General features: G+C 40.9%; 1 protein-coding gene across 1 annotated transcript in view; it reads right to left on the bottom strand.

The window, feature by feature from the left end:
- The window catches only part of GUCA1C (guanylate cyclase activator 1C), a 54,902-nt gene extending 46,639 nt beyond the window's left edge, over positions 1-8,263 (bottom strand). The window contains exon 1 of the mRNA XM_006276226.4: positions 7,958-8,263. Coding sequence (XP_006276288.1) covers positions 7,958-8,152 — 195 coding nt within the window. The 5' untranslated portion in view covers positions 8,153-8,263. The remainder of the gene's footprint in view (positions 1-7,957) is intronic.
- Positions 8,264-26,385: the final 18,122 nt, after the last annotated feature.

Genomic DNA, 26,385 nt, shown 5'->3' with positions numbered 1-26,385 from the left:
TATGTTATCTGAAGCAGGCTGCCATAAAGACTGGAAATCACAAGTTCCTAAAATCTCTGAAATGGTTGCTAGAAGGAGTGATTGGATGGTGCAAGAAGTGGGCTTTCAATTAACTATCAGCAGATACAAAAAGCGGGCTGAATTAGAAGAGCAAGGGATTACTTGAATATGACAAAAGGATTAGTTAAACACCCAGACCACACTTGGAATGGGTAGCACACAATAGGGGCAGGCTTCCTGGGTACCCTCTTGCCATGCAGGTGGCCTTCCCACCCTCTTGTCCCAGGTGCAGTAGTGTTAGCTTAGCTCCTTTCCTTTCCATGTGTACAGCGTGTTCAGCCCAACCCCTTCCCACCCACTGTGTGTGTACCCAAGACTCCCAACCCAAGAAATTATTTTTTATCTCACATTTTTTATCTGAGAATCTGCACATTTCTTACTGACAGAGAAATTTTTTACTGACAGGTATTTTTATTTTCAGAAAAATAAACCTTGGATTGGCAGCCCTCTGTGATTACAGCAGTGGTTTTACACCATGCTGTCCCCACCACAGGGGTACCTTACTTCACCCACACCCTGACACCCCTGACTTCACTCTGCACCCTGCTGCCTCCCCCAAGTCTGACCCCCACCAGTCCCACTCACCTGGTCCCAGCATGGTGCCACACTCCAGCTCAAACAGCAAGTGGTACTGTTGTGGTTTGTGTCTGTCTTTTAGTGATGCTGCAGCTTTTTCCCTGGGATGCAACTTAAAGCTGTGGTGGATCCATGTTTTTATGGAATGGAAAATGTTTTTATGGATTTGTACAGACATGAATTTTTAGGGTTTTTTTTTACAGTGTCAAAAAATTTAATGACAATTTGCAATCCCAGTGTGGAGTACAAGCAGCACAGCACCATCCCCAGACCCCCTCCCATCATGCCACCCCACTTCAAGGAGTGGGGATAGGAAGCAGAAGCTAGAGGAAAGGAAGGGGAGCCCAGGGACTCTAGCCATAAGAGCAGCAGAAATAATAGGAGGAGTGGCAGCCAGATGGGAGCCTGAGGGCTGCCAAGTCAACAGCCCTGATTTAAAGAAAATACTGAGCTTACATTAAAATATACAGGGGGGAAAAACTATAATAGGGTAGGAGAGTTCATTCAAATGGAAGCAATAAAATTCACACTTTCCAACGAATGAGAACATTAGAATAAAAAGTGCTCTTATACAAGCAAAAACACATATTTTAAAAGGTGTTATGAGTTGCATGCTGACCAAATATAGTAATTCAATGATATAGTCATCTCTGAGATAGAAGGTAGTAACCAGAACCCAACAGTGAGAGAAAATTTTGGCCTATGAATCCAAGGAAAGCTTCAATAGGCAGTGAAGGACAGTGAATTCAAGTGAAAGTACAAAGGACACAAAGGCAAGCTCTGGGGGAGAGGAAATAGATCAGACTCGCTGCTTTTCTTGGACAGAGCCTGCCTTCCCAGGCAGCTGCCTGCAGAGCCCCTGAGCTGCACGGAGCCTGGTGCTTCATTCTGTGGCTGTAGGGCAGCAAACAAAACTCATTGGATGCATTTTAGATTGTTGCGCCACAAGTGATTTAAGGCGTGTTACACCGCTAAATTTGCTACATTGGCGGCAATTAATGCACAATATGCCGCTAATGCATGCAAAACACTGACACCATTAAAGCAGTGCAAAAGCATTTAGCCTGCTTTAAAGTATCATGATCACATGCCCCTTGTTTCATCTACACATGGCCAAAAGTAGTAAAATGCTCTAGAAACTTCATAGGCATACTTCACTCTGCAAAATATCTAAGCAGTAAAGCAATGATTTGTGTAGCAATAACTATTATTTAAACTGTCTAATTGGCACCAATCAGCAGTCCATTGAGTACTCAACACATACATGTGCTTAACTATACACCATTTTATCAGAACAGAAGCCTAAATTATAGAAGCATAAACATAAGTGAGGAGAAAAGCAATAGGAAATGAAGAGAACAAAGATAATCAAGTGGCTACCATATGCTTGCATATTATACAACAGATAATACTTCCTTTTTCAACTGCAGCCTGACATAGTGTAACTATCCCAAATCTATCAAAGTCAAAAACCTCTGGGGATGCATATTGTAAGGTCCTTTGTGCTTGGCTTTATTATTTTTCCCTAGCATGCATTTAACTGACTAGCATTCCATGAGCAACGGTAGAAAATAGAGCAAAGGAAAACTTAAACTGGATAAATAAAATACAAGATTGTATAACTGTCCTCAGGCAGAAAAGTGTCTCTCTCTGTAACATGATTTAGTACATTTGACAAAGGTGAAATTTACTGTAGGAACTATAAAAAATAAAATAAATAATAAATAATCATAATTTAGCACTATTCCTGTCTGTTACGTGCCTTTATTCTCTAGGCATCCACATTTAATTTTTGTAGGTCTGACACTGCATCATCTAGCCTTCCTTGCTTGGTCATTCAAGTGGCCACTCATCCCTCTGGTACCCCAAGGAATACTTTTTTGGGTGCCCAGATCACACCGTAGTCATTGTACCTGATTTCCTGTGTCAGGGTTGGGTCTCTGTACAACTGAAATAACTCAGTATTGGTTTTTATGTACCATTCTTGTGTTATGGGATCATACTGTGCACCAAAGATTTGCCATAAAAATCTTCCTTTCTAAACCATCTAGTAGTATTTTGTTTGCTTGTGAGACAACCCAGCTTGTTGCTATAGGTCACACATGGCCTGATTATGGTTTTATAGATCTGAAGATTAATTTTCGTTGGGGTGAGCTTGGGTGACAGGAGCTTGTGCAATGCAAAGTAAGTAGGCTATATTTCCTTCTTTAATTTCTTTGTTACCATCCTGTGCTATGTTAGACCCTAAATACCTGAAGTAGGTTACTTGTTAAAAATTTCTGTCATTTACTGTTATGTCACATTCCTGATTTACTGCTAATCTATTTACCAGCAGTTACTGTGTTTTGTTCACATTCACTTGTAGTCCAATTTGCGTTGCTTCCTTCGTTAGTTGGGTATACAGAGCTTCTATGTCATTTATATTTTCACTTACAAGAGCTATATTGTCAGTGGATGTGAGGACTTTATGCTTTCCATTCAGCAGAACTCCTTCCCCCATGTTATTTATGCTCCTGATTACTTTTTCCAGTGCCAGGTTGGATAGGTCAGTCTCCAGTCTTTCTCCTTCTCTCAATCTGGTTCTAATTGGGAAGGGGTGTGGTTTTCTTCCTTAGGTTCTAATTCCGTTTCTTGATTCACACATGCAAACTTTAATGAGTCCAATTAGTTTGGTGAGAATTCCTAATTGAGCTAATATGGCCCACAGACTGTTTCTGTGCGTCTATCATTGGATTTCTGGAAGTCTATGAACAGACTGCGTATGATTCAAATGTATTTCCATTTTTTCCTCAACTGTTTATCTTAGTGAGAAGTTTTGATCTGTCATCAGCTAATTAATGTGGAATTCATACTGGTATTCTCTAAGAATTTATTCTGCATAAGGTAATTACAAGTTCTGTAGCAAGATATTACAAAATACTGTATAGGTAGTTGTTAAAAGGGTAATACCTCAGTAATTTTGACACTCCAGTTTGCTGCCTTTTTTTGAAGCTGTAACAGAATAAATAAGGCTTTGCTCCAATCATCAGGTATGACTGATGACTTCCAGATAAAGAGAATTAGTTTATGGATTTGTTTATAAAGCTCTTCCCCTCCATATTTTATCATTTCAGCTGAAGAAATACTGTCTGTTCCTGGTACTGTATTGTTCTTAAGTTTTGCTATGACCAATTTTCATTTCTGCAAAAAATGATTTTTTGTTCAGTTGATGAAGTATTTCTTGTTCTACTGGCATTGTAGATGTTGGACAGTTTAATAATTCCACAAAATATTCTCTCTCTCTCTCAAGGATTGCTATCTTGTCTGCTAGGATTTTTCCATTTTTGTCATTGCTGATGGATATCGGTGCTTGATATCCTTGTTTGTAGCTGCTGACTCCTTTATATAAATTTCTTACATTATTTCTCCTATATTTTTCCTTGATATCCTGGAGTTCATTCACCAAGTGTTGGCATTTTTGGTTTCTTATCATTTTCTTTCTTTGTTGAACAATTTCCTCATATTTTTCTAGACTTGTACCCATGTTCTGGTTTGAGTTTCACTGGAGGAGCTTTTGTCTAACCAATTTCATTTTATTGCTTGCCTACATGCATTATCATACACCCTGTTTCCTCTGATTTTCTCTTGTAGCCCTCCTTTTTTTTCATGCTCTCTTTAATGATATTCTTTGCCATGCCACCGATTGTTGATATTTAGGACCTCATTGTCATTGTTACTCATTTAATTTATTTCAGAGAGTTTTTCAAAAGCCTGAAATCTATTTTTAAGGTCTTCTTGATATTGTCCACTCTAAGTTGTTCAATGTCAAGTTTATCCATGTTCTGTGGTGCCCTACTTCTGCCCACTTTCAATCTCATAATATTCTTCCTCCGACAAGAAAATGATCTGTCTAGATTTGCACCTCTAAAACTCTTTATATTTCTTATGCTGTTTCAATGTTATTTTTCCATAAGTATATGATCAATCTGGTTTGCTGTTCTACTTTGAGACATCCATTTTTTGTGCATGTTTTCATGGGGAAATGTTGTGCTCCCAATAATAATATTTTTACTTGAAGTAAAGCTAATAAATCTTATCCATTTCCATTAGAATTTTTGTGCAGACTTTTTGTAACAGCCATTTGTTTGTATATCTGTTATGTACCTTGGGTTGGTCTAATAAAAGATATCAAATTCACCCAAGGAACCTTGTCTGCCTATGTCCTTAGACCAACACGGCTACAATCCAAACCCATGTACCTACTTTGGCATTGCAGTCTCCTAGTAAAATCATAATATATACTTTTGTATGTTCTCATACACATGATTGAGTAAATCATAGAATACATTTTACTTAGTATATTTTGTTTCTTCTGTGAGTGGATGTATATTTAGGAACATGATGTTGAACCACTGGCTTCATACTCTGAATGTGCAGATTATTTCACTGATATTTTGGAAATTCATAAGGAAAGATTACACTCTTGGGATTATCACAAAACCTGTTCTGTATTCATGTTTGATTGTCTTGGTTCCACTATAGATTATGAAGTGTTACTTGATTTCTGCACTTCCTGTTCCAAGCCATGATATCTCTTGCAAAGTCATTACATTTATCTTGTATTTTCACAATTCCTTAATCAGGGTGTTGAGCTGGGGTTGATTTATCTGCTTAGCAACAGTTCAGTTAGCTGCTGAAATTAAACTTATAATGATCATTCATTGTCCTGTCATTTAAACCTTGTTAAATAACTAATATTTATTTTAGTTTGTTTAAACAATTATATAGTTTAGCTGTGGGTAACATTTTATTTTTAACTTTGATACTAGCTACGCATTGATGTAACAGTTGGTTAAATATAGTATAAGAGAAGTGGTGAGTATTCAAGAGCGATGGTATATCTGGAATGTTTGGAAAGAGGTAATGGAAGAATAAACAGTACTTGTGTAAACGTATATGTTGAGACAATCTATCTTGCAACCTCAGACTAGAAGGGTAGAAATAGCCTTGTGTGGTTTAACAGACAAAGTTTATGACAATGTCCAAGATCAGCAGTTGAGGATTACAAAATATAAGATCATGCTTTGTTCCAATGGCTGAAGAATTGCAGACAACAGATGGAGAAATTACAGACCACAAAGCCTGAAGGATCTGCCAATCATAACATCACAGCAAAAGAGGAGGATCCTTTCATTATCAATGAGACATGATAGTTTCCCATAGACTTGTATGGGAAACAGTCCCTATATAAAGATGGACAAGAACAAGGAGGATTTCGGTCCGTCTTGCTGGCCACCAAGCTAACTTGAGCAACTTAGGGGGCTGGTAATATCTTGATGCTTGCAGAACCGTCTGCGTGTGTTTGTCTCTCTCTATCTATATCAAATGGCTGGTTGGATGCATATGTAAGTGAGTGTGTGTGTGTGTGTGTGTGTGTGTGTGTGTGTGTGTGTGTGTGTGAGTGAATGAGCTACCACTCTTTATTTTTGTCTTTTTGTTTTTGTTTATAAAAACATGTCATTGTGCCTTATCCCCTGATAAGAATCCTGCTTGTTTTATTTGACACTGTATGGTCTATGTGTACAACAAGGGATTGGTCCATACCTGGTCTATAAAGACTTAACACATTTCAGGTACCAATTTCAGGTACCAATGGAAAGAGATCTTGGAGTCCTAGTGGACTCCAAGATGAACATGAGTTGGCAGTGTGACGAAGCCATCAGAAAAGCTAATGGCACTTTATCGTGCATCAGCAGATGCATAACAAACAGATCCAAGGAGGTGATACTTCCCCTCTATCGGGTGCTGGTCAGACCGCAGTTGGAATACTGCGTGCAATTCTGTGCACCGCACTTCAAGAGGAATACGGATAACCTGGCGAGGGTCCAGAGAAGGGCCACTCGTATGGTTAAGGGCTTGTAGACCAAGCCCTATGAGGAGAGGCTAGAGAACCTGGACCTTTTCAGCCTTCGACAAGAGAAGGTTGAGAGGCGAACTTGTGGCTGACTATAAATTCATCACGGGGGCACAGAAGGGAATTGGTAAGGTTTTATTCACCAAGGCGCCCCCGGGGATTACAAGAAATAATGGCCACAAGCTAGCAGAGAGCAGATTTAGATTGGACATTAGGAAGAACTTCTTCACAGTTAGAGTGGCCAGGGTCTGGAATGGGCTCCCAAGGGAGGTGGTGCTCTCCCTTACCCTGGGGGTCTTCAAGAGGAGGTTGGATATGCATCTAGCTGGGGTCATCTAGACCCAGCACTCTTTCCTGCCTATGCAGGGGGTCGGACTCAATGATCTATTGAGGTCCCTTCCAACCCTAACATCTATTAATCTATGAATTTGTAACACCTTTTTAAATTTCCAAAGTCTGCTTACAGTTGAATCCAACTATCTCTGATGTGATAGTGTAAGTTTTGTAACAAGTTATTTTTTCCAGGATAGGGGTGTTAGCCCAACCCCCAGCCTTGAGGACCAAGGCATCTCTCTTTGCCAGATCCCTCACTGTCATTCTGTCCGCTTTGGGAGACCCTTAGTAGCTAAGCTACCACTGGCATAGCTCTCAGGATCATGGAGATATGCAAACCCCATCACTCCAACAAGGTGGTATAATTGAGGGTGGGGTGACTAGGGAAGCAGCCCCAGGTACCACCTTTGAAAAGTAGCTTAAAAATAGCCTTTGCTGCAGCTAGTGGCTGGTTATGCCACTGTAACTGGAAGTGGAACACCCGGTGCTTCCCCATGCACTGCTGTTTCCCTGTTCTACTTCTGGGAACTAGTATTGAAAGGGAATATTTCTACCCCTTTCAAGGATATAGACTTGTGTTAAAGCAGTTTCACATATTCATTCAATGGTTTTATCTGGCCTCATAGTTAAGGCACTGGCTAGCATGTGGATATCAGAATGATGTTCTTAATTGTGCCTAGTATGCGACTCTAGGCAAATCATAGTTTTCTTTGTCAAATGGAGAACATATTCACACTTCCCTCTCAAAGGGTGTTGTGAATCTATAGTTATTCAAGATTTTCATTGCTCAAATACTGAGAGGGCAAGCAGAATACACAAGAAGAACAAGAAACCAATTTTAAAAATTAACCTAAGCTTAAAAAGGATCTCTCAACACCTCTGTTAAGATTGTCGTTCCAAGTGTCCCTCAAAGTATTCATGGAATCACTATTAAAGTCCTTACAAGCACAAACAGCCAGACTCATATGCCAACAGTTTAAACTATGTAACAGTACCCACTGTAACAACAGGTCTGCAAGCAATTCAAAGCATACAACAGATTACATATTGCCTAAAAAATGTGTGCTGAAAAATTAGTAAAGGAACCAAGCTTACCTTATTTGAGTCAAAGGTCTGAAACACTCGATCAACATATGTTTCTGCCTGCGCGTCCATATGGTGCAAATCCAAAAGGGTCTTGAATTCATACAGGCTAAGCAGTCCAGAAGGGCACTCCCTCATAAATTTGGTATATAACTGGTGGATCTGTGGGGTGTTAATATCATCTACTATTGATGTATTGGCACCCATACTGATACACAATATTTTTCTTTTCAGGATTTATACACTCACTCATTCACGTTTCTCAGCTTCTGTAGCTTTCACCCAACTAGAATTCAAACATATTCTGTTCCTAACAAGCTACTGTAAACCTCTTACAAGATAGTTTTCTATTTTTACTTAGTGTATATCTGGACCCAAATGAGATTACCTTCTGTGCCCCATTTTGAAGTAGAACTGTTTTGTAATGTTTGTGAAGTAGAAGTAAACACGAATGTATTTAAAGGTTGTTTGGTGAAACAACAGGGGATATTATTTAATCCAGTTAGGTTTTTCCACTGATATAACTAGAACTATTAAGAAAAGTTAAGTAAGCACGGACTTAAACTGGTGGTCTTTAAACTGTATGCTAGCTATTGCAAGCACTTAAAAGTCTAATCCCTAAGTGCATGTAATTAATGGCTACAACATATGCTGTAAATAAGGAAAAGGTCAAAAGAGTAACAGGCATGCACAATGTGCAGAACTTCGAGCAAGAAGCCAGAGAAAGCAACATTGTAGGTGGGCAAAGTCTATTCCAAACCAGTCTTGTTGAATTTCTTCCTGACATGTTTTTTCAATGAACAGGATTCAGAATGTGGATGACACAAAATTATTCAAAGTGGTTAAGTCTAAGGCAGACTGTGAGAAACTAAAGAAGGATCTGGCACTATTGAGTGGATGGACAACTAAATGGCAGATGAAATTCAATGTAGATAAGTGTAAAGTGATGCATATAGGCAAAAATAACTCAAACAATACTACCTATTCTATGATGGGCCCTACATTAGGTGTTACAACACAGGAAAGAGATCTGGGACTCATTGTAGACAGTTCACTAAAAACATCAATTCAGCGCTCAGAAGCCAACAAAAAGGCAAACAAAATGTTAAAGATCATTAGGAAGGGAACTCTAAATAAAATGGAAAGTTTCATTATGACCCTTCATAAATCCATGGTGCATCCACACCTTAAATCCTGTGTCCAGTTCTGGTCCCCACACTGCAAAAAGGATATAGAAGAACTAAAGAAGGTCCAGAGAAGAGCAACAAGGATGCCTGCTGGTATGAAGGGGCTTCCATATGAAGAGAGAATAAAGAGGCTACACCTATTCAGTTTAGAAAAGAAATGCTTGAAGGGGGACATGATAAGAGTTTACAAGGTACTAGATGTCAAAGAGAAAGTAGATAAGGATGTATTATTTACTGTCTCTCATAATACATGAACTAGGGTTTATAATAAGAAAGTAGTAGGTAGTAAATTTAAATCTGACAAAAGGAAGTGCTTTTTCTCACAGTGTGTAATTAAAGTGTGGAACTCATTGCCACAAGATGTTGTGGAAGCTGACAGTTTAGCCAGATTCAAAAAGGGGCTGGACAAATTCTTGGAGAAAAGGTGCATCAGTAGCTATTGAGCATGGGAGTTAGGGGTACAACTTCTGAGTTAGAATTTCTTAGACCTTAAGTACTGGAGGTTGCAAGTGAGAGGAATAGTGGGAAAAACCCTGGTCATACCCTGTTTGCTCTCCCTTTTAACAGCCACTCTCTTCCAGTGTGTGACACAGGGCACTGGGCAAGATGGACCTATAATCTGACTCAGTAAATGGCAGTTCTTCTGTTCTTAAGTTCTAGAACCCAATTTCTGTGGTGCCCCTTCTTCTGACAGGATGCAGTGCAACTAAACACAAAACAGAGGGTTGGAGGACCCTAACATGGAATGCACTCAATACTATACTTTTGTATTTGTTTAGTAAAATAAATAACGTTTCTTCTCCGCCTGTGCATGCCAAGTTTCCCTTATTTCTTCTCTCTCTACAGGACTTGTGATACATTCTTCCCGTTTCCACAGGCTAAGAGAATAGTCCACATGTCATTGTCTAGTTGTTAATAATGAGGTTCTTTGCAGAGCTGATCAGCTCAGGAATTTTATTAATGTTAGGCAAGTCGGGAGCCTTAAATGTCAATATAAACTTATACAATATAACAGATGTAGTGAGAAAATTCACTTCATTCATTTTATTTATAAATCACATCGTAAAGGGCCTATTCCTGTGTGGTGAAGAGTGGATATTCTAGTAATACTTTCAAATTTATTAAAAATGGGGGGAACCTATAGACATTTCCATTGGATTAACAAATGGAAAGGTCATTATCCCAGACACCACAACAGATACATCAGGAACATGTTTTAACTAGACTGCAACTTTAAGAAACTCTTCCAAGTAAGAAGTATTAAGCACCAGCTCATTCTGGGAAGGTCATTGTCCCTTTGTAAGACCTCCATCTCCACTGCATTGAGCACTTACACTCTAGGGCCCTACCCTGTTAAACATTTAAGGAAAAAGTGGTTGTCTTTTCACTACACCAGACATTAGCAGCCCCAAACACCTTTCCCTACTCTTCTTTCTCCTAACCTGCTTCCACTTTTGGAATCTCAAGCAGTGTACGCCTTAATGACTGAGGCAATGGGCACCTGCCAAGATGAGATAAAAAAAAAATTGGACTCTTTACTGCTAACTTCTCTAAAGGAGATGGAGCTAAACAAATCCAACATGATGCACTGCTTTTAGGCTATGTTTTGGATACAGAGTCACATTCATATTACCCCAATCTTAATTTGCATATACAAAAGTGCATTCCTACATGGAAGGGCTACATATTTTGAGAAGAACCTGAAAAGGTTATTAGATGAAGTTGGAACAGTATTTAATTTACTTAGCGATAGCTAAATTACCTGTAAGCAGTAGTTGAAATGTCTGGGAAAAAAATGACTTGATTTATAGTTTGGTAAAAGCATGTCCCACCTCTACTGAGAGACTGGAATGGTATATAATAGCTTAAAATATAAATGATGAAAAAGGTGGTGATTTTATGGAGCATAATGGGGTTAAAATTTATAACCTGCTGCATAGCATGACAGTTTCTATTAACTCCACAGACAAAGCATGTGCTGAGATTGTAGAAATTCCACAGAAATCACCTGTGCCCAAAGCTACTGGCAACAGAGCATTTCTGCCTTTATAAACAGAAAAATAAAAATGTGTAACAACTGAATATGGGATCAGATTAAGGAAATTAGCAGAGCAGTGCCAGTTCGGAGAGCCTCTAAACGATACATTAAGACACCACTGAGTGTGTAGTCAGCAAATGAGGCAATCTGAAAGCAGCTATCAAGAGAAGTTGATTTGACTAAAACATGCACTAGAAATTACTGTATCAACTGAGACAGCTATTAAAGATGCTGTGAGGCTGCAACTGGGTAGCAGAAACCATGCTATGAATAAACTGGGGTTAAGCAGAAAGTTCTCATAGGACAGCACTCATCCCATGACTCTCATTGCGGTCAAACTGTCCTCCACTGCAAACTGTTGGTTCAAGGACAAATGCTAGAGAAACTGCAAGTAACTGAGGCATACATAGAAAAATGTGAACATTGGTGTGTAAAACAAAACCACAAGGGCAATACCAGATGATGTGTGATTGATCACACGTGCACTGAGAAAGTTATATTAAACATCTATCAGATATTTAATTCAAAAGACAAAATGGTATTTAAATTTCTTTACAAGGAGGAACAATCAGACTTAGAAGTGGAGCTTCAAACAGGATCTGCTGTTTCTGTAATTTCACAGGAGGATTATCAAACCTGTGAAATGGGAGAAAATGTCAACGTGACTAAAGCAAACAGCATAGATTCTTCCTCTCTTGGGTGCTCTTACAATGCTAGGAGCACGACTACAAACAACTGTTTGTGGTGAAACAATGGAAGTGGGCATTGTTGGGGAAGACGGTGACAGAGTCAGCAGGGTGGCACCTATCCAGAGTGTAAAGGCATGTCCACTTTGCTTAGCCAGGGATCTGTGCCAAGGTCCGCATCTACATGAGAGGCTGACTGTAGTCATTACTGCATTGTCATTTAGTACTTGTTTATACAAAAACAAAAACTCTATATTGTAGTTAACTAATGGTTGCATCTCACATTCCAAGCTTAGCCACTTTTCTTCTTTTCCTTTTCCTTCCCTGATAACTTCCTCTCTCCCTTTCTCTTGCCCTCACCCAGCCTTCCCCTTTTTCACTTACCATTTTCACCTTGAAAGCCACCATCTTCTCTCTTGCATTCTTCAGACCATGCCCTGGGGTCCCTTCTTCAGTTCCTTCTGTTTTGTTCTGTTCTCCTTCCTTTCCCCTGTATATCACTGTTACTCTATGGTGCTCCCTAATAACGTGTAGCACATTGTAAATACCAATTCATCCTGATGGCACCTCTCATCTCAGTTGTACAGTAGAGGGAATGGACAGAAAAATCAAGCGACCTAACTAAGACCACAGAGGGAATCAGCATCCAAGAGCAGAGCAGGCTGCAGGAATCCTTACGTTCAGTCTCCTGTTTAATCCACAAAATTATGCTTCCAGTTCACCTTGTGACCACTGTGGCTGCTCAGCAGTGAAAAAACAATACACTTCAGGTACCAGCTGGGGATGAAAGAGCTTGCAGTGGCCTTAATGCTGCAGCCAAACAACACAAAACTGATCTGCTAAGGGCCCCACAACTAGGGGCTTCAACCACCACAGAAGTAAAACCTTAACATCTGTTAGAATGGTGAATGGATAAAAGGAGATGGCGCTATGAATAACCTGTTTAAGAAGAATGATTTTCTCTTGACAATGTAAACCCCTTAGTTTGGTTTCTTGCTTTCATTATTCTGATTGGAAAGCTGTTGCAGAATTTCACTTCACCCATCTTTGAGTAACTCTGCTAGTAACTTTGCTCCAGCCTGATACAAATGCCTGTTGCCATCTTCTCTGGAGCCAATTTCTTTCCTCCACTAACCCCATTCTTCTCGAGCTTTACTAGTTCCCCAACTGGCACCATATCAAATGCTGTCCAGACAGGTAAAATATCTGCCTGCTTCCTTTGTCTAGAAGATCAACTGCCTTTCCAAATTAAACTAGAAGGTTAGCTTGGAATAATCTTCTTGTTTTATTTGATCTCATTTTCTATTTATCTCCCTATCTAATTATTCTTCCCAAGTCTTGCTTACTATTACCACCAGGCTTATGGATTGGTAGCTGCCTGGATCACTATCCTCCATCTGGCCCCTCTTCTTCCATCTCTCTCCCACCACTTTTTAAATATAGATACAATATTTGGTATTCTTCAGTAACATGATATCACCCTCAGCTTGACAGATTTATTAAAAATACCTGCTACCAGAGCTATTTTTTGATGTCTTAAGTTTTCAGGTTCTTTGAGGTCTTTCTTTATGCTACTGACAGGATATCATTGGTAAGCCAGTTGCTTTTCCATCTGCTAGCCTGATGGAGCAATCTGCTCTTTTCTACAAATCGGAAGTTGTTTCTTCAGGTAAGAGAAGCTCAAAATAGGATCTGCTTTCTAGAGTTTTTCACTGACACATGGACTCCTCAGTGGGGGAGCCAACAAAAAAGGCATTGACCACATCAGTTGGCAGCTACAGGTGTCTATCACACTTGATCCTTTTTCCCCCCCACAGCACCATTGTTTCTGAAACATGAATCTTAATAAAACATATCATATATATGCCAGTGAGACTATCTGTCCTGTTATAAATATCCTCATAAGATCTTGCAAGATTAATCCTAACCTTTCATATAATATTAACAAGCTAATAAGTGATATGTAATCTTATTAGCTGTGTGCACTACTGAGCAGTCTTTCTACCAATACCCAGAAGACTGGACACAATGAAATGGCATGTTTTGTGCTCACAAAACTCTAAACCCTGCTTATTTTTAAGCCTGTGTGAGGCAGATTTCTGGTGACCAGTAAAATTTGATGTCAAGAATAACTAGAAGCATTTTAGGACAACAGCTTTAGTCTCTTTTTGATTTCTCACACAATGTACTGCGGTCTGAGCTCCATATTTTTTGACTGTGGAAATTGATAGGGCTGAGTGCATAAAGGAAGTTTAAACCCATGAGTCAGGTGTGCCAGTTAGCTTGGGAATATTTTATTTTAGCTACTTTGAATGAGCTGATTTTTGGTTGAATGGTGTAATGCAAACATTCTTAACCAGTGGGTTGCAGCCCACTGACAGACCAGAGAGGCAGATATAATAGATTGTGGTGTGTCACTCGACTTGTCTCACCCCAAACACGCTCTTGCAGTACCAGGTAGTGCTATGATGCCACTCTACCTTTCCAGGTAGAAAACAGCAGAGCTTCCTAGTGCAAAGCTATGAATAGACCAAGTGAGCCTGATTCAGCACTGGCTGAGCTGCTTGCTTTGGTACTAGTGCATGTAGATAGAGCTCAGGTCTCTCTGCAGCATGCCTGGCAAGGGGGTCACAAAAGAGACAGGCTGCTGGGCAACAGGTGAGGTTGGGGGCTTGAGAGCTGTGAGATAATTAGGGATCCAGGTTTTCCATTTTCTATGGAAAAACAGAAAAAAATGCAGATTTTCCTTTTTAACAAAGGAAAAAAACAAATTTTTAATTTTAACGGAGATGCCCATGGATTTTCCAGTCTTGCAAAGAGCTCTCTGCAGGCTGGCGGAGTTCCAGCCTGCAAGAGCTTCTTGCTAGAAGAGTGGCAAACCTTAAGCCCTGCCCAGAGTGGGAGAGAGAAGGGGAAGGGGCAGGGACTGAGACTCTTAGGTTAGGGACAGACATTCATAGATTCATAGATTGTAGAGTCAGAAGGGACCACAATGGATCATCGTGTCCGACCCCCTGTCCCTGGCAGGAAAGAGGACTGAGGTCAGATGACCCCAGCCAGGTGACTATCTAGCCTCTTCTTGAAGACCTCTAACCTAGATGCTAGCACCATCTCTCTTGGAAGCCCATTCCAGATCCTGGCCACCCTTACTGTGAAAAATGTCTTCCTAATATCTAACCTAAATCCACTCTCAACTAGTTTATACCCGTTATTCCTAGTCACTCCCTGGGACGCCTTAGTAAACAGCGCGTCGTCCCCTATTCCCCATTGACCTCCCCTAATAAATTTATATAGGTGGCCACAAGATCCCCCCTCAGCCGTCTCTTGTGAAGGCTGAAGAGATTCAGCTCTCTCAGCCTCCCCCCGTAGGGTCTATCACAAAAAGCCCAAGCCTGAATTGATTTACTCTTTTCAGGTTAGTCTAAGCTGCACAGCCTAAATTGATGAATAACTGGACAGACATTCTCTGTTAAATCAGGAAAGGCAGTCACATGCCTGCAGTGGCTCAAGCCAGAAGCTGGGGCATGCCTGCCAGCCACTGCCACAGGTACAGGGCTTGGATATGCACACAGGGCACTAGCTTGCCTCTCTCCCCCACTTCCCCCCCTCCCCTCCAGGACACGCTGTGGAATGAATCCCTTCCCAAGCTGCAGAGATTCCAAGGGAGAGAGGGGACAGAGGGAGAAATTAACTCTATCCTTGCCTGGCTGCAGGCAAGCCATGGAGGTGTAGCAGGGGCTGGCAAATAGCAGCTACGGTCCCCAGGGTTTGCCAGTGGCGTGGTGGGGAGGAGAGGGGATGGAGGGAGGAATTTGCTTCCAGGGCCATGGCAGGCCAGCATCTGGTTACACCATGCCCTTGCTCTGGGTAGAGAGCAGAGGGGAGGGGTCAGCCCAGCTCACTGGAGCAGAGCTCTACCCAGCCCAGAGAGCATGCGGGATGCTGGGGGAGTCCGATTCAATTTAAACTAGCAAGGGGTCTGGGACAGACATTGCATAAACTGGTTTGAGCCAAATCAGTTAAGTCTAATACTACATTCAACCATGTATATCTCAAATTGGTTTCAGCCATTTTCAAACTGGTTTATTGCACTGAATGTCTGTTCTGTTAGAAGTTTAAACCAGTTTCTGATCACTTAAACCAGTTTGTGTGTAATGTCTGTCCCTAGCCTTAGTCAGCCAGGGCTTGGCTCAGGCTCCCTTTCCCTCCTGGAGCCTTTAAGGTAAGTTGGGCTTGCAGGGGCCTCCATGTTTGTGTATGTCTGAGTGTAATGATGTGTAGGATGATTTGTGTGCGTCTGTATGAGTGGTGTGTCTGAACCTTTATGTCTAATTCATGTAATCAATAAACACGGCATTTTGCCTTATCCCCCTTTATAAGATCTTGCTCTTGATTTGATAAATTGGTAATTCAAAGTAACACCAGCATGTGCAGGCCCTGGGACTCATCCAGAGGTGCATGCCACTGGGGACTCTGCCTGCTGTGGCACCCTGAAGGCCCGCTGCCTACTGCTGCCGAGCCATTGGCAGTAGGGGCTCTGCACCACAAATCCCATACCTGCCCACAACCCCTCCCCCACACACCCCACCCCATTTCACAACCCCCCCATAAATCCCACACCTGCCCACCCTACATACTTCCATAGCCTCCCAAAATCCTTCACAAGCCCCCAAGAAAACCCACACTTACCACAGACTCTACATACTCCCATACCCACACCCCTATAAACCCCACACCCACCTACAAACCTCCCCACACACCCAGAAACCCCCCCACATCCCTCCACACCTTCACAAATCCCCACTACACACACCCCTCCACCCCCACCCCACCAACCATACAAAGTACCTGCATATATTCCTAGAGAAGGTTCAAATAGTGTTATATTTAGTTTAATTTGTAAAAAAAAAAAGAAGTAATTAATTTTGCATAATTTTGAGTTTTTCTGTGCATAATTTTGAATGTTTCTACACAATTTCTACACATCATTCTACAGAGTGGTCTCAGCAGGAGCTCTGATTTTCCATGCTGAAAAACCTGAAATCAAATGCCAAAATATATAGGTATTTAGAATGTATTTTATTATAGTGATCGAGGCACTGATAGGCTTCCAAACTGCTTTAAAACTGTAAATATATCAGTAAAACATTTTGTTCAACTGACATCTATAACTATAGTGGCCTTTTATTTTAATCACAGATTTTGGCATTTTAATCAGAGAATTTGCAATTTTTATCAGAGAAAACCAGGATCCCTGGTGTTCATCGCAGAAGTTGAGAAAGAGAGAAGTAGTGAGATCTTTCAGCACTCAGGGCAGAGGTAGAAGTGATGGGCGACAGTAAGGAGGGGAAGGAGGAGAGAAATTTTACTTGTCCAGCTCTCCTCACTCAGGTGGCAGCTGTGGCTGTAGCAGCACATGCTTGACTGTTGCCACTGGGGGACCGGTAGCAACACAGGCTCTCTGCAGGCTGCTCTTGGTACTATGTTTGCTTTGCACCCTCCCCCAGGTTCAGGGTTGTGCCATGACAAAGCCTTCTGGAGGATGTCATTCCATCCCCCACCCCATGACACTATTGGGCATGTCTGGGCTGAGCCTGCCTGGCAAAGACTCCTGGGTGTAGAGGGGCATACTGGCACACCCTCTGAGTTGGTGCCTGGGACTGGTGCCTGGCTTGCCCATGCCTAGTCATGGCTAGTTTAGCAGATGGAAGGCACTTGGAATGTCTCATTCCATATGGGATTCTGCAAATAAATGGAACCATCAGCTCTGCCTGAATACACCCTGTACTGATAGAGGACACTATTGTTCAGGCCTGATAAGCACTTTACTGATTTCATCTGAGGGCATGGGTACTTGGTGTTCTTGGAAATTTAGTTTATGAGAGTCTCAAGTTTTGATATGCTCAGCTCAGCACAGATCTTAGTGAGAACTTCTTGGTAGAGAGCAGTTCTGAAATCTCTCACTGTGCAGTCTTATCTCAGTCAAGTACATGCATACACAGAGAACTTAAAGAACTGACTTAGAAACAGGAAGATAAAAAGGCAGAAATTGTTTACATTGTTATAAGACTTCAATATTTCTGAGAAGTCAAAATTGTTGCCTGACTCAGGTTGGAACCAAAAGTTAAAACCCCAGTTCCTGCAACCTGACAAACTGAAAAAAGAGACAGTTTGGGTCAATCAAAATATTTCATTGGGATGATTTTGAAAAATTTGGACTTTGGCTGTTTTTAGGGTTTTTTTTTTTTAATTACAGTTGGCTCAAACTTCTAAATCGAAAGTAATTTTAAACCAAAAAATAGAATGATACCATTTTTTTTAAAGCATTGAAACAAATCGTTTCAACAGTTTCTCTTTTTCTTCCAAATCAACAATTAATTAAAATTGATCATTTCTCATGAGCAATTTCAGTTTCATCAAGCTGGAATTTTCCAGTTCAGAAGTTTTTGGTGACAGATTTCCAATCAGCTCTAGGAGTTTGCCTTTTCCTTATAATTCACATGGATACATGCTGATTTTGGAAAGCCATCCCTTTGCAGTTTGGTATTTAATATCGCTTTTTCTCTCCTAGTGAGAGTGAATTAAAATGGGAATATCTTGCTAAAAAGTAGAGCCTGTCCTTCCTACTAGCAATGGGTTGATCTGACTGGGATGTTCTCTTCTGGGAAACTTTAAGGCTTTGGAGTTAAGTTTGAGACCCACTGGACACCTGCACCTCCCACTGACTCCAATTAGAGCCGTAGATACTAAGACCTTTCCAATGAGAATGCTAAAATGGATCAAGTATGGCACTGTGGCACAAAGGAAACTGTACAGTCTTGCTCTTGTAAGTGCATGGTCTTTGCTTGAGAACAACTATGAGCTGTATGGCAATGCCACAAGTATTCCTTTGTCCTCACTCAGGGCTTGGTCTTGCATCCTTTGCACAGGCAAAATATCCCACCTGGCTTGATGGCATTTGTGCTCAGTTGTTAGCTGTCACAGGTGAAAGATTCATTTTCAAGACAGAGTTCTATTATCAAGTATCCCTCTTTTCAGCATGAATTTCATTGCTAGGAAATGCAACAAAATGATCAAACAATATTTTTCTTTTTTCCTTCTTTCTACATTTTTTTATTTCCATCATCAATATCCAATTTTTTTAATCCCTTTTTCTTCCCCAAGTGTCAGCATCTTATTCATTCTTGCCTCTCTCTACACCCAGTATCAGTCTTGTTTCTTTCTTCATAGCTATTGTTATTTCCCTCCCTTTCCCTCTATGCTTCAGGCCCTCTTTTGATCTCATTATTTGATCTCATTATTTTTTATTATCATTATTGTAATCATCAGTGAAATCATCATTATTAGCAAAATAGTTGTCTTAGTATTTCACCACCCTTAAGAACCAGGTAAGGGTAGCAGTGTGATATTTAGCTGCAAAGCGTTTGGACTGCTGATTATGACAACTGTCCTAAAAATATACTCTAACAGTCAGCAGATGTTCTGCCTTTAAAAGTGAGAGATGATCCAGCTGCTTCAATGAATGAAAAACTAAATTAAGAATGGCAGTAACTACTAAAAGCAATCTCCCTGCACTGACAGGAATGGAGGGGGCTATTTTAAAGGGTCCAGTCCAGCCCTAATTTCAAGATGCTAACCTTTGTTTAGTTTTTTGGCAGATTCTAAAGAATGCTTTCTTTCACAAGTCTCCAGTTTCCAAAGTGCTGTGAGAACAGTCCAAAAAGGTCCATGTTCTTACAAGCTTATACAAACAGCACTATGAAACCCCCCTTTCCCCCTTTCCAAAGCTACAAAGCATAGTCTACAAAAGTAGACTATTCATCACTAGTCAGCCACCCACACCCATTGCATATTATTACAAGGATCCTGTTAATCATTGGAACTATCCAGTAAAAGTATGACTATATGTCTTGAGAAACCTAGATTTGGACTGAATCATTAGATATAGCTAATTTTTAAGGAACAGAACACATGTTTTTAAAGTAAAAAACAACATGGTCAAAAATAATTCTTACCTTATTCATGTCAAAAGTATTAAATACTTGCTCAACATAGGTGTTTGCCTCTCGATCCATACCTTGGAGACCAAGGAGTGCCTTAAACTCATGGAGACTAAGCATTCCAGATGGGCACTCCCTCATAAATCTTTTGTACCACTGGTGGATCTCCAGGGCAGTGATATCATCAGCAGATCCAGTGGCTCCAGTGGCACTCATAGTGCCAGTTCCTTTTCTTCCTCCTTCCAGCGCTGTTGTATATTTATCCACACACGCGTGCTCCTTAACTTCAGTGGCTTTCGCCCAACTGAAATTCAAACAGTGTATTCAAACACTAAACTATTGTAACCCTCTTACAGATGACCAGATATCTAGGCTAAGTAAAAATAGAAGCCTACTGAGATTACCTTCAGTACTCTGTTTGATGCAAATACCTTTTGTCAGTAGGTAGATCCTTTTCTCCAAGTCAGGACTCCAGCAATATCCCGATGTACTGCTAAGTGGCACTGCTGTTGAAGGTACTCACCTGAGGACAGAACAGGAAATGGACATTTGTTTTATGCAACTATGGCATTTTTTTGGAAGGGTAGGGTTCACAGGCACACTGCCATGGTTAAATTCCAGTTATATCCCAATCATATTTCATCCTGCAGTTTCAACTGGGATACAGGATTTCTTAGTACTTCTCCATCTGACTGTATTACTGTGTGTTGGTTAAAGACTTAGGCCTTTCTGCTTCAGAAAAGCAGAGAGAAACGCAAATTGTGCAGAATATTCTTGCTGTGTAGCTCATTTCTCCAGCACAGGGGAAAAAAATCTATTCCTGAAACAATGAAACTGATTATAATAGAGCTTATTCAGCTGATTGTCCAGCAAATATCTTTTTTGTCCTGCAGAACATATTTGGACCCACGTGCCAATTACCCACATGTCTATGAGATCATTATCACTGAAAGCTGACGTTCCAAAGGCTCTGCAAAAAGTTTTAGGTCAAGGGTGCTCAATCCCTGACCTATAGGCCAGATTTGGCTGGCAGGGCAGTGTCATCTAGCCTGCAGTGCTGCCAAAGGATTCAGAAATTTGGTGCTGGGGGGAGCAGAGGCAGTGTTAATTGCTGCCCCGCTGCTGGCAAACTTCTGGATGGATAGGGAGCCCAGCAGGCCAGTTAACATGGCCCTACACACCAGATTGCACCAATGTGCAGCTGGATCTGGGTGTGCAGGGTCAGGCAGGCACATGGCCAGATCCAGGCATGCAGGGTTGCAGTCAGGGACCAACCCCATGCAACAACCCCACAAGGGATCTGGGTATGGACTGACCCCAAGCCACTTGTCCAGTGCACAGGGCTGGAAGGTTAGGAGCCATGGGCTTAGCTTGTTTAAATCCATCAGCTAGTACAAGTAACAGATCACACTGATTTCCAAACAGAAAGGCATTTTGTATACTTTTGCAATACGTGAGAACAGGGTTTTACTTAATAAGCACATACATGGGGCAAATGAGGTTAAAGTAAACATCACTGCTGAAAGTTTAAACTTCTCTTCCTTCTTCAATGGAAAGAATTCTTTTCAGAATTCAATTTTTATAAAGTCTACAATGAGCAAAGATAATGGTTCCTAATATGTGTTGAGAATTTAAAAAGGGCCGGTCTTCAACGTTTTTTCTCATTCAGACATCATTCCCCTTCCCTCTCCCACCCAGCCTCCCAGACTGAATGTTTAAATGTTATAATAGGGCTTGCCATAGAAAATAAAATTCACTCTTTCTTTGTTTATACAATCATATAATAGACACTAATATAATATAATCACTGAAATATTAAAATATTAAAACAAAACAGAATGGCCTCAAAGCTTGGATTTTTTTGTTTTTCAAACAAAGATTTCATTGGTAAACCACTATATCATTTAACATCCAATACAGTTTTTTACTATATCTTACATACTTTTACAGCTACTTGATGGAAAAGCATACTGTTGAATGTCATTCCATCACTACATCACCTAGGACCTCATAATACTGTGAGTTTATATCTTTTAATGCAATGAAAATGATAGTTTTACACACAGCAGATACTGATTATTTCTATCCATTTCATTTGTAGAGGGCAGCAAGTAGCTGAAGGATAGGTTTTTCAAAGTGAAGCAGGGCACCAAAGATTATTAGTCGCTTTTTAATTTCCCATCCTAAATCCTCAAACATGCCATGACAGGCTAAAGCCCAAATCTTCCTGCTGATGCAGCAGTATCACATAGGATCTGGGGCATTTTCTAGCAGGACCCTGGAGACAAAGATTTATGATCCTCTTATTCAAATGCCAATTTGTGTAGAGCAGGGGTAGCTGATCTGCAGTGCACATGCCACAAACAGTCCAGGCAGCATGTGTGTGTGGCACATGGCAACCTGGGGATGGGACAGGCAGAACAGTGGCAGATAGGGAAGAGAGCAGAAAACAGCAGCAGCAGATTGGGAAGGGAATACAGAGAAAGAAGTAGAAATCAAAGCAGGAGATCAGGCAGGGAACAGAAAGCTGATTGGGCAGGAACAGGGGATCAGAGTGACACATGGGGAGGATGTGGGGCTAATTTGTGATATGACTGCCAAAAATGGTGCCCCCATTAGCTTAGAGGAGCATAAATCCTCCTTTCCCATCCTCCCCTCCCCAAGTTTAACAATGGTAGGCTAAGGACAATTATTACAATGTAATACCTACATTGCTGCAATACTTTATTACCCTGAAGGATCACACACTAATTCACCAAATTTAACCTACTGCAAACACTATATAGATTACTTCATCAGCCACTGTGATTCAGCTACTTCTATAGGAAATACAGCAAACTTAGAATGCCTTTTTTAAAGTACTCTAAGTATAAAGGACATACAGACTCTTCAGTAATTACAGGGTATTAGGACATCAGTTTTAGGTCTCCCTTGAAGATGTTCTCTAGTTTAAAAGAAGTTTCTTTCTTAGCTGAAAGGATGGACTGAGAGCGAGGGCACAAGAATACATGATTTTTTTTCTTCTTAGTTTTCTGGTCAGTAATCAATGCATAGTTAAAAGCATATTTCCTTCAGTTTTTTGATCAATTGCAGATACTGGACATCTTCATCACTGGCGATTTTATGGAAACTGCAGTATTTTATAGGTTTTTTTGTTCATAAAAGGGAATGACTATAGAATGCAGAGAATTAATAATTATGTTCTAAGGGGCAAGGTAATTTCCTTGAGGTTCAGAGTGCTCTTAAATACCAACCAAAAATGGTAAGTATGAGGCTACAAGCTATTTGCTATTGGCAGAAGTAAATGACAATGCATAACATTGTCATTTTATAAATGAAAGTTAATAATTCTTGGTCTTTCAAAGGAACAAAATGGAACCTACAATTTTCATTTTACGGACAGATTAGAAATTTAACTTCTAAGCAATGCATGAGAAAAGTAGCCTGAATAGGCATGATAGTATTTTCTCACTGGAACTTATGAAACTGCAAGTTACGTTTCTTTAAGATTTTCACAGATGAACTGTAAAATGCTGGTGGTTTGTCTGTGGGACATATCATGGGACATCCCATAGAGAACTGCTGTTTATCCTGTTGGGAAAGGGTTAAGTGTTCATTTGTTAACCCAAACAGACAGTTTGTGATTTCTTCCAGGTTTTAGGGCGATGCAGATGGTTGTGCAAACCATACCTAGGCCACATTCACATGAGTGGGAACATGTTTGTGGTGCCTCAAAGCCTCTCTGTGTTTTGATGTAAAGGGGGACTACTTAGTGGAAAACTACATTAGTTGTTCATCTTTTGGGAGCAACAAGATGCTCTATCATAGTACATCAGAGATCAAACTATCAGACAGAGCTACTTGGATAGCTGAGATAATTTTATATGATGAGAAGTTCTTTTGAAAAGAGGAAAGGAGGTTCTACTTCTACATAGTTTAGTTCTGTTGAAATTATAAGTAGCCATGGTAGCTACTGTTGGCACTGGATTTATGACCCAGATACCTTATTCTGGGCAGACCCTAACCCTCACACCAACCATGACTTCTTTCGTTCAATAATAGGCAAATTTTATTGATACACAGTGATGGCAGATGAGAATAATGCAGACAAGGCAAACAAAATACCCCCTCCCCCACACCTCTGATTCTATATTTGCCATTTCTAGGGTTCACAGAGGAAAGGTATGCTTGGCCAGTATGCGGGCTTCACCCTGTGGTTCTTTCTTGAATGTCAGATGTCAGCAGCCCGGAGGTCGAGGCCCATTCCCCTCACAGTGGGGTGAGAGAGATGGGCTGATGGTGTGTCCTCACCCCCTGCCTGCCTTGGGGAATTTTTGTATTCTTTTTCTCTTCTGGTGACTCTTCATTTCAGGGTACCATTGATTGGTTTCCTTGCGGTCATCATACTGTCCATGTTCTGTTTGGTCAGAAAATTATTTTGTTTCAACAAATCTATCACATGGATGCATCTTAATTTGGTCATTTATTGGTCATTTGTCTTAATTTGGGCATTCTCCAGCTTCCTAATTTGGTACACCCACCAAAACCAGCAATCCCAGGGGCTCTGCAGCTGGTCACTGTGACCAAATGCCACTTTATCTCTGTTACGCGTTTTCAGGGAACAGTGTGGTACATGTTTTCATTTTCCCCAGCCTGTTCATCTGCAAGATACAGACACAGTGGGCCTTGAAGGAAATTGTCACAAACAGGCTTTTAGAAACCAATTAACCCTTGCTGTCCCCCTAGACCATTGTTCTAATGCAATATCTACTTTACCTACAAGCCAATTCCTAAATGCAAATATCTAAATATCATTTTCTTGCCATTACCTATGAAGCACATTACTTTTATAACATTATTCCATGAAATCACTTGGAATTCCCAACATCTACCTCTGAGGATGTTACTTTCACTTGCTAGGAAACTGGTGTATTTGGGCCACAGAAGCTACAAGTAGGCTCTTCATTTCAGCCAGGAATGTTGAGCATCAAAGCTGAAAAGTCCTTTTTCTTTTGTACCATATGAAAAGGTCTCAAGTACTTGTTGATGTTTAACTACTCTTGCCTGCTTGACAACTTTTCAAGACAAAAGCACAACTCTTCTTTGACGATACATGGCCCTGAGACTCATCTGACTAAATTTGCCCATTAGTGAGACAAATTTAGCCCTGGGCTGATTTTTAAGTGGCTGCGGGCTTTACTTTGATATATTCTTCACAGGCAGGAGGCACGGACTGTGAAGAAGGCACGGACTATGAACTCTACTTTGTCTATCTCTGGCAGCTACAATCATTTGCTCTTCCCATGGCTGATTTTTTTTCATTGTGAAGACATTACTTTTGTTAGAAAAGTGCCAATATAGTTAGGGTGATCAAGGAAACAGTGGTGACACAGTTATTTAGGGAATCTGCACCTGGCCTTGCCACAACAGTCTCATGTTTCTTACTGTAAAATAACTAGAACGGTAACAAATCATTTGTTTTATCTAGATTAAGTTTGCCCTTGAGGCCCGATCATGGTTGTGTGGAATATCTCAGTAAAAAAGAGATTTTATAATAGGAAAATTACACGTTTCAAGTGAACCTAAACAGGACTGAGTCAAACATCTATAACCCCCCAGCCAAGGGGTTATTGTCCAAAAATGGAATCTCAGGCCTTAGCAGTACTGAATAGAATGGAAGAAAAAATATACTTCCTGTGAATTGACCAGAACTCCTTCTAATACAACCCAGTGTCCTATTGGCTTGTTTTTTGCAACAAGGCCTCTGTAACTAGGTGCACCAACATCCTGCAAACAATGAGCACCTGTGACTGCTCCCCATCCCACATCACCCACCATGCTCCTAGCAATGTGGTCTGTCGCGTACAGGTGGGCAGGTGGATATAGGGCCACAGGGGCTATACTTTCAGTCCCATTCATTCTCCTCACCTTCCTGTCATGCTCCTAGAGCTGATGGGAGAGTCCGAGGGTACATGTGGCTCTAATTGCTGGTGTGCAAGTTGTTGGAGGAATCAATCAAGGTGTCAGGGGCTGCATTTACCTCCTCAAGTACAGACCCAGGTGGGGAAGGGGCAGATGGTGAAAAAAACAGAGCACAGTCTAGTGAAGTCCTGCCCCCACTTGACCATGGCACTCTGGGTACCTTGGTATCCTTTCAATGGTGCTATGGTGTGCTCCAAAATGTTAGCAGCTAGGGCACTTGTACACGTGATGGGGGTTTAGTCCTCATAGTTTTATTCTATACCCTCTAAATTCAAATGGTGGGTTTTTAATTGAAATGCACTATTTCAATTTTTCTGTCATGTTACAGAGAGGGGCCCAATCCTTTTTTTTGTTTTTGTTGGAGCCAGAGCATAGCTGTGGCCAGAGGGTGAGCTGTGAGTGGGCAGAGTGGCCCCAGTCCTTCTGTCCATGGCATCTGCATCCCCGGGGGTTGCTCGGGTTGTCTGCTAGAAGGCCAGGTGCTGCCCCAGCTCAGAGGCAGCACCTGGTCTGATCCAACTGTTCCCTGAGTCTGCCCAGGGAGCAG

The sequence above is a fragment of the Alligator mississippiensis genome, chromosome 1 (genome assembly GCF_030867095.1).
Source record: "Alligator mississippiensis isolate rAllMis1 chromosome 1, rAllMis1, whole genome shotgun sequence".
Classification (NCBI taxonomy): Eukaryota; Metazoa; Chordata; order Crocodylia; family Alligatoridae; genus Alligator; species Alligator mississippiensis.
This window is presented reverse-complemented; position numbering and strand designations above follow the sequence as displayed.